Source organism: Sinocyclocheilus anshuiensis, unplaced genomic scaffold, assembly GCF_001515605.1.
Source record: "Sinocyclocheilus anshuiensis isolate Anshui unplaced genomic scaffold, SAMN03320099.WGS_v1.1 scaffold337, whole genome shotgun sequence".
NCBI lineage: Eukaryota > Metazoa > Chordata > Actinopteri > Cypriniformes > Cyprinidae > Sinocyclocheilus > Sinocyclocheilus anshuiensis.
This window is the reverse complement of record NW_015537968.1, coordinates 477,103-485,821: the sequence shown is the minus strand read 5'-3', so window position 1 is coordinate 485,821 and position 8,719 is coordinate 477,103. Positions and strand designations below refer to the sequence as shown.

General features: G+C 37.0%; 1 protein-coding gene across 1 annotated transcript in view; it reads right to left on the bottom strand.

The window, feature by feature from the left end:
• LOC107668312 (dysferlin) overlaps positions 1-8,719 on the bottom strand; it is an 88,334-nt gene that overhangs the window by 69,090 nt on the left and 10,525 nt on the right. Inside the window, 15 exon segments of the mRNA XM_016460156.1 lie at positions 1-160; positions 270-383; positions 1,557-1,672; positions 4,915-4,997; positions 5,116-5,159; positions 5,240-5,308; positions 5,394-5,497; positions 5,569-5,695; positions 5,792-5,907; positions 6,125-6,155; positions 6,354-6,404; positions 6,503-6,565; positions 6,671-6,799; positions 7,701-7,915; positions 8,095-8,209. The exon segment at positions 1-160 is cut by the window's left edge and continues 9 nt beyond it. Of these exon segments, the coding sequence (XP_016315642.1) occupies positions 1-160; positions 270-383; positions 1,557-1,672; positions 4,915-4,997; positions 5,116-5,159; positions 5,240-5,308; positions 5,394-5,497; positions 5,569-5,695; positions 5,792-5,907; positions 6,125-6,155; positions 6,354-6,404; positions 6,503-6,565; positions 6,671-6,799; positions 7,701-7,915; positions 8,095-8,209 (1,537 nt within the window).

The window sequence follows — 8,719 nt, the reverse complement described above, 5'->3', positions numbered from 1 at the left end:
TGAACTGAGTGGTGGAGGCCAAAGGCAGACAGGTGTTGTCAAACTTGTTGCCATAGTTGCCAATACTGACTTCAAACTGAACTGCATCATCCACATCCTGAAGAAGAGTGGCTGAGTAGAATGCAGCAAACAGGGAGAACTTCCTCTTCCGCATGAATTTCTGTATGACACAATACAACAGAGGCTCTTCACTTCTATTAAATGATCCATCCTGTGTCACATGATCCCATGTCTGGTGCCAAACCCAGCCAGAATAGCTGTGATCTCACCTCTACCACCAGCAGGTCATCAGGGTGTAAGTCTTCAACCTTTTGTTCCACCTGATGAGACAGCTTTGTGATGACCTCCAACAGCACACGCCCACGATAGGCCACACCCTCTCCCTGTGTCAAAACACACACACACACACACACAGCAACTTCATTCCTAAAATAGTTAAAATACTAAGTCAATAATCAAAAATAATTGACTAAGATTTTGTAGTCAGCTATAAGTACAGACAAATATCATACAGGGGACCCTGGGGTATGCTATGCCACTTTCCAAGTTATTCCAAGTTAGATTTGAGGAATATGTAAAAAAGATTTCAAATTAAAATATGAATATTTGTTTATACAAAACAGAAAACTGTAATTCAGTGAAACCATTATGATGTTTAAAAGCATAAAAATATAAAAAAAAGTTGATTATGCAAAAAAAATCAAGATTTATAATAAAAAAGGTTTAACATTTAAGATATGTATTTAAGATAAGTTTTATCATTACAGCATTTTAGAATTTAGACGTTACAGCAGCATAAAACAGAACAAAAAGAAACAAAGTAGAATTAAGATAAAAAGAAATAAAAATAAGAAAAAAAACTTAAGCATACTAAAATGTTTTTAAAAAATACATAAAAGAAAACTAGAATACAGTGAAACAATTTTGGTGCTTAGAAACATAAAAAATATAATTATAAATAAGTTGTTTACACAAAAAAAATTATATTTAGAAAACTAATACAGTGAAACACTTTAGAAACATTAAAACATTTTAATATAAAAAGGTGTTAACAAACAAGCTCTAAGAAACTGTATCAATTGTTTATGCACACACATATATATATATATACAGTGTTGGGGAAAGTTACTTTTAAAAGTAATGCATTACAATATTGCGTTACTCCATAAAAAAGTAACTAATTACGGTACTTAGTTACTTTCTATGGAAAGTAATGTGTTACGTTACTTTTGCGTTACTTTTTAAATCTGGACAGGGCTTGCTTGTTTGTTTTTAAAATAAAAAAGTTCTATTTTTGGCAAATATAAAAGTCTGATTTCTCTCAACATGGGGACAGGAGAGCTGTCAATCAATAAATTGGAAAAAAAAAGTAACTTGCGTTACTTATTTGAAAAAGTAACTCAGATATTCTCTTGTAAATTAAAAAGTAATGCGTTACTTTAGTAATTACTTGAAAAAAGTAATCTGATTACGTAACTTGCGTTACTTGTAATATATTACCCCCAACACTGTATATATAAATATAGTAAATCTAGTAAAATAATAGTAAATCTCACCTTTCCAAAGTTTAGTGCCTCATGTGGGTCTGAGAAGGCTGTGAACTCTCGGGGGCTCCCATACATGTTGACGTAGCAGGGGCCAAAGGTCGGAAGAAAGCCTATATTGTCATCCACTTATTGACATAAAATGTAGAAGAGCAAGAATTAGACAGACAGCGGTCACCTCTAGCTTTGAGCAGTAAAAATACATAGCAAATTGTACATGTAAATGAATGACCATATTGACATATTGCTTCTTGACATAGATTCAGTGGCAAATGCATTTCCATTTAGTCATAGAAAACAACTTCTCTAAAGGCCAGCAGAATAAAGCTATAGGCAACAAAAGTACTACAGCCCAATAAAGTCTAAACCTGACATAGGTGTGATCTACAGGAAGGGTAGCACACATACTGAGAGAGACACACATACTGGTGCCGTGGAAGGTCCTGGGAGGAAACTCATCTGAGTGCATAGAGAAATAAAAATTTTGAGACACAATAAGGATAGAAGAAGTGAAAAATAGCTGATGCTCATGCACAGGTCTCTATTAATCACGTCTGCACCAAGTGTAGAGTTAGATTTGCACACCAAACTCACTCTATGCAGCTCACAAAAGATGGTGAAACCAACAACCAACTGCTACTGAAACCAATGCATTGCAACAATACTACAATTTTGTCAACCAAGCCACATAATTATCTTGATTTGTCATGCCTCCTTGACAACAGAATAAATCTTAAAGTAAAAAAACATAGTAGTAAAAAAAGTAGTTTGTGTCATCCTTGCCTCTAATTCAGATTAAAACACACAAGACAATTTCTCACTAAATTCCCCCAAAAGCAGTGTTAATTTATTTTTCTAGGTCCAATTCACAGCCAGTTCATTACCAATATGCAAAATCAAGACATCAAATCAGCAAGCAAACAAGAATTAGTGTTACACTGCAACCAGCACAATATTGAACCAATGTGATCGTTTAACAATGTAAATTGTTAAAAAAAAAATATTTTTGCATGCCAAGTTACTTTCACCTGTACTAGCTAAATAAATACAGACTACAAATGAATTACTAAAAGTGGTTTAAATGCCCAAAAAGTGTAGCAATCTTTGTGGAACAAACACTGCTGTTTGCTTGAGAGAATCGACACCTAAAGTTCTGGCTCAACCAATGATGCAAGTTTTGGGAAGGACTGACTGTAATAAGCTTTTGCTCTGGGAACTGACAATCTACCATTGTTCAGCAGTTATGTTTAGGCAATCGTGGCTTAATGGTTAGAGAGTCAGTAACCCAAAGGTCACGGGTTTGAGTTTCGGGACCAGCAGGGATTGTAGGTGGGGGGAGTGAATGATCAGCGCTCTCTTCCACACTCAATACCACGACTGAGGTGCCCTTGAGCAAGGTACCAAACCCCCAACTGCTCCTCGGGTGCCGCAGCAAAAATAGCTGCCCACTGCTCCAGGTGTGTGTTCACGGTGTGTGTTTGTTCACTACTCACTGCTGTGTGTGTGCACTTGGACGGGATAAATGCAGAGCGCAAATTCTGAGTATGGGACACCATGCTTGGCCCCACATCACGCCACTTCACTTTCACTTAATGTTTTTAGTTGTGCAGAAATAATGCACTTCATCATAAATTCTTTAAATGGTCAAGCAGTGGTTCTCAACCAGGAGGCTGGGGCCAACTAGGGGGGCCTCAACAAACTTCCAAAGGGATGTCAAGATGACTTAAAATTATTTAAAATAAGCATGAAAATAAAACTATTAAAAATGTACCCCCTCAACAGCTGTTCCCCCTTTCTTTCATCTTTCAAGAGCCGGGGTTCACACGGTCCTGAAAAACCTGGATGAGGTAGCCTAATGCTAAAAATGTGATTTCAAAAAATCATGAAAATTAATGAAATATTTAAGCTCTATGGACATTTTTATAATGAATATACATTGTTCTAGTTATGCCGTGCTCTAAAATATTTTATCAGGTAGAAATTGTGCGTAAAAACTATTTTAAAAAATCCTTATACAGGAAACTGACTGGAAAAGTCATTAAAAAAGTATTGGTAAAAAAAGACTGGGAACCCCAAAGGACATTTGGCTCAAGAGTTGGTTGGCTGTTTTTTTTCTAGGCTTGACTGTGTTTATGGGGTGCAGTCTAACATGTGTTACTGCTTCGTTTTTAAAAAAACGCATTATTAATCACATAATTTACCTTTATTCCACACCCCTCTGTCCCTTCTCCTATAAACATGCTGATCATTTCCTGCTTTTATGAAGCCCCTCCCTCAGAAATACGTGATGGGCTCTGATTGGTTAGCTAGTCAAGTGTGTTGTGATTGGCTAAACCGCCTCTAGTGCGCGTCTAAACGTCCAGCCCCTCAGCTCAGCGGCATGTTCTCCGGTGTTGTATTGTAAACAATGACGTCGTCTATATTGCTTATCAGTTTGAGCCCGATTGAGACGCAGAGGATATTAGTGAAGAGGATCGTGCAGAACTTGTGCAAGCACGGCTCTGAATCGTATGTTTTTTGTTTGTTGTTGTCTCATACTTTTAGATACGCTGTTATTTGTAAATGCTACTGCTTCTGTTAGCTTTTAATTTACGGTTTTATCCTGATTAAGGCTTTAATACAGTACGGCAACCACACGCGTGTCCATGTTTAACGCTTCTCATAGCTATGTGAAAATAAATGTATAAATGGAACAGTTCATTGTTTGAGCTGAGCTGGTGATCTGAATGAGAGATAAGAGAGAGAGAAAGAAATGCAGAGCAGAGCAGGGTGACGCGAGGAACAGTATTAAGAACCGCTGCTTTAGAACATTGATTTTAAAACTTGTGAATCCATTAGAATCGTTAGAAGACCGAATCACGATTCATATATGAATAGATTTTTACATGCACCCCTAGTTTTCTTCCTCTTCTCTAAAGCAGCGCAGCATGGCCTCGCCCCCTTTGTTGCATGTTCCCGGGAGCGGGGTTTGTCTGGGTTTGTGATGTCACAAACCCGGGAAGTAACTCGTTGTAGTCCCTACCAGCCGTTTTTGTAGGCATTAAACTGCCAGAATTTTAAAAGACGATATCTTCGTTTGCATTGAACTTTCAGCGCCGCAACTTTGCAGATATTGTTAATGCTCAAACAGCAACATTACACACAAACTAACGTTAAAAAAGTGAAATCGCAATCAATCACCCCTTTAAAACTTCTAGAATTCTGAAATTTATTGTTGTGAACCTTGGAGTTAAAAAGGTTGAGAAGCACTGGAATAGAGATTTCAAAAGCTGTAAAGCAGGACAGTGACCCAAGGAGCCCCCTAGATTTGCCACTATTACATAACAACAGCCTTAAACCAACAATTTGTACACTACAAAACACAGCCTACCTTCAATTTCTCCTCCAGGGGCTGAGATTTTGGAAATACATAAGTGTGTAGTGCCAATAACATCATTGTGGCTAGCACGATCCCTAAGAGAATAAGAATGAGAAGGCATGTAAACTAACACATTTTTGTCAGAAATGAAGAAATCCATATTAATATATGGTGGTTAGTTTTTTAAATACAAGGAAGAGAATTTTAAATCACCAATCTAAAATCCGTATCCTCATCTTTTCACACATGGATGGGAACTGGAGTGAAAAACAGACTGTTAATAGATCTAATGAAGGACTTGTTATGTTGCTCTGCGAGGTGAGTGTATGTCCTTTACCCTGATGGGTAGAGTGAGGCTCTGGTTCCACTGAGGGTTGGCAGTTTTCTCCAGAATCTTGCTACTGATCTAGAGATATAAGAATATAATGTCAGTACCTCTTCAGCAACTTATGAATACCTCATGATTAAACCAATTACAAAAACAGAAGTACCATTTTTCCTGCAAAGTTGACCTCCACGAATGGATCCACCAGGTTCTTTCGATTAGTTTCAAAACCAAGGAACTGTTTGACACCATCCATAAGAGCATCATCCACTAAAAAAGAGCAGATTAAGAGATGAAACAGACAACACACACATCTACACACCGACGTGTTTGATACTCACTCTGAGGCAGGTCTTCTGCCCTGTACACTCTGAGAGTAAACGTGGCTCCTGTCAGGGTAAGACCAGCTGGTCTCAACAGGTTCCCCTCTATATCCTCCTTTTCTTCCAGGCCCTCTTTCTTATCCATCTGACACACAGCGTTGATGTTTTCAAAAGAGAAAACTATGCAATAAGGTTCGATTTGTTAACATGCCGAATCATGCTCAATCTATCCCTCACTTACCGGAGGTTCATCACCTGCAGCCAGCACAAACATGCTGACCTTTAAATAACCTCTGGCCCCTGCAGAAAGATCATCAGGGTCTGCCAGCAACAACCATTTCCTGAGAATAGCATGTCCTTTTCAGTGGAATAGAAAAAAATCATTTTAAATATAAAACACTGTGGGGCTTTTTAGCTTCAATTTTAGAGGCAACAAGCTTGATTGAATTTCAAAACTGATATTTAAGACTCAAAACAGTGTCCAGGTCCAGAGTTTTGTTTGTTCTGAGACGCAATCCAAATGGTGCTTTTGAAAAGAACAATTAACATCACATTATGACTATGTGGTACTTACGGTGTTCATTATACACCATGCCAACATCCAGCTGAAAGACAAAACAATGAAACAAAATTAGCACTATTATTAGCAAAGTCTGAAATTACAGACACATGCATGTGAGTGATGTGACCAGTAAAGAAAATAAAAATAAAGAAATCCTGGAACTCATTGGAAATGAGAAGAAACCACCAAATGCGGACAAAGATTAAGAGGGAAGAAAAATAAGAAATATGAGCAAATCTACCTTGAATTCTCCAATGACAGAGTCTTTCCGTAGTGACTTGGAGTCAAATACCTTGGAACGGGCATAGAGAAGATAAAGACAACTGAAGGTTTGTGTTAAATGAAAACAACAGCATCAACTACATTAATTATGATAATAATATAACTTACGGTTATAAATATAGGCTCATCAAAAAGATCTGAAGGTTTCTCAAAGAAGTTTAGAAAGAAAGTCTGAAAGTAAAGAATATATGCATACAATTAAATTTATTAAGCATATACATTCATTTACATAATTTGTATTCCCCCAGTAACAAAACGGTGAAAAAAAATTGTTACCTCATCAAAAAACGGATTATTGCCCTTCCTGATGCGTGTTCTCTTTGTCTGTCCTCCAACTGTGACCTTGACAACTGGTTTAATGTTGACACCAGGGAGCTGTCTTCCCTCAATGATGCGCAGCCGTACCTAAATTTAACATACACTGAATTCATGTTTCTAGAAATAGAGTCATTGATGATGACATTATTAAATAGGAAATTAAAGAATCTTTGGATATAACCACCTATTATCCATCTATATAAATTTTACTATTATTGTTCTTATTATTATTATTATACTTAATATAAATCATCAAGGACATGTCATCTTCATGCTGGAATCTGCCTAATTCAGCAAGCCTCTACCAAATGACAAATTAATTTATACCAAGAGTCTGATTAGATGCACAGCTTTTAACATCAAAAATAAAAGAAAAAAGAAGCATTTTCTCCTTCCTCATTAAGGTATTTATTTTTCTGTCTAACGATAGATTGTTTTGTTAGTTGGATTTTATTATTTATTTATTTATCATTTAGCATTTTTCTCCACAAATCTTTCAGCTGAGATGAGAACCAATGGCTTAAATATATTTGGAAACTTATTTTCTTCAAATCCAAATTAAACTTTTTGTTATTCTTGGATCTATTCTAGAAAACAATGCTCAGACATTTGTTTAATTAACATGAAGAATACATTGTCTTGCCTGGAGCAAATAAACCAGTTTGAAGCCAAAATAAATTTTTGACTTACTTCACCTACTTTGTATTGCCACAAGGTGGCCCTATTTTTTAAAGCAGACATATAGCATGAACATTTGATCCAGTGGACAGGGTTTGACATTTAATACAGATAAATATAATTAACCACTATTAATCCCCTTATTATATCTTATTTTCAAGCCATTTTTGTTGTAGCATAATGACTGACTGACAGAGATATACAAAAAAAAAAAAAAAGGTTATTTGAGGAAATAAGGTGGCATATGACACGACAAAGCAAACTGTGGATTCATACACACAGAAACATAGATATACACACACATACACACCTGGAGGTCCTGGGGTTTGTCGGACAGGGGGGATTTGTTGCTGTGGCGTTTCTTTTTCTGGCCATGGTTAAAGTTTGGTGGAGCCTTTTTGGGTGGTGCTGTAGGGGCCCCGGTGTCCTGACCCTGGGGCCCTGGAACCGGTTCAGGCTCCTCCACCACCTCCATCATCAGCATGCTCTCAGTGTCCTCCTCATCCATAGTGTCCAATGAGAAAACTGCATGTATACACAAGTAAGATTAATCACATCACACAAATGTGCAATCATATTGATGCAGCCCTCAGTTGACAAATACCATACTAGTGAAATCAAATTTAGGCATCCTTTAACAGGGATCTCACAGTACATGTGTGTATGAATGGGAGCTACTGTATTTTCTGTGTTAGCAGACTGACCTGTAACTGTGTCCAGCTCCACTGGGGTGTGCTGGGCCTCTGGCTGTGGAGGAGGCTGGAAGATGGGAGCCATCCCTGGAGGAGGGATGTAGGAAACCTGCAGGGTTACTGTAGCCTGGAAGAGGGAAAACAGATTGAAGATGGTTTGACATTTCTCAGAAAGACTGAAGAAAAGAGCACAAGATTTGCAATGATGCAACAACAATGTAAAAATCCGCAACAAAAATCTAATTCCAAAAATAAATATTTGCTATTTGCACAGTTGTTTTCAACACTGATAATAAGAAGAAATGTTTCCTGAGCAGCAAATCAGCATATCAGAATGATTTCTGAAGGGTCATGTGACACTGAAGACTGCTGAAAATTCAGCTTTGCCATTACAGTAATAAATGACATTTTACAATATAATATTAATATATTATATACAATTATAATACTTCACAATAATACTGTTTACTGTATATTTAAACTCTATTTTGTAGTTTTACCTTATTTGTGACCCTGGACCACAAAACCAGTCATAAGGGTCAATTTTTCGAAATTGAGATTTATACAGCACCTGAAAGCTGAATAAATGAGCTTTCCACTGATGTATGGCTTGTTAGGATAGGACAATATTTGGCCG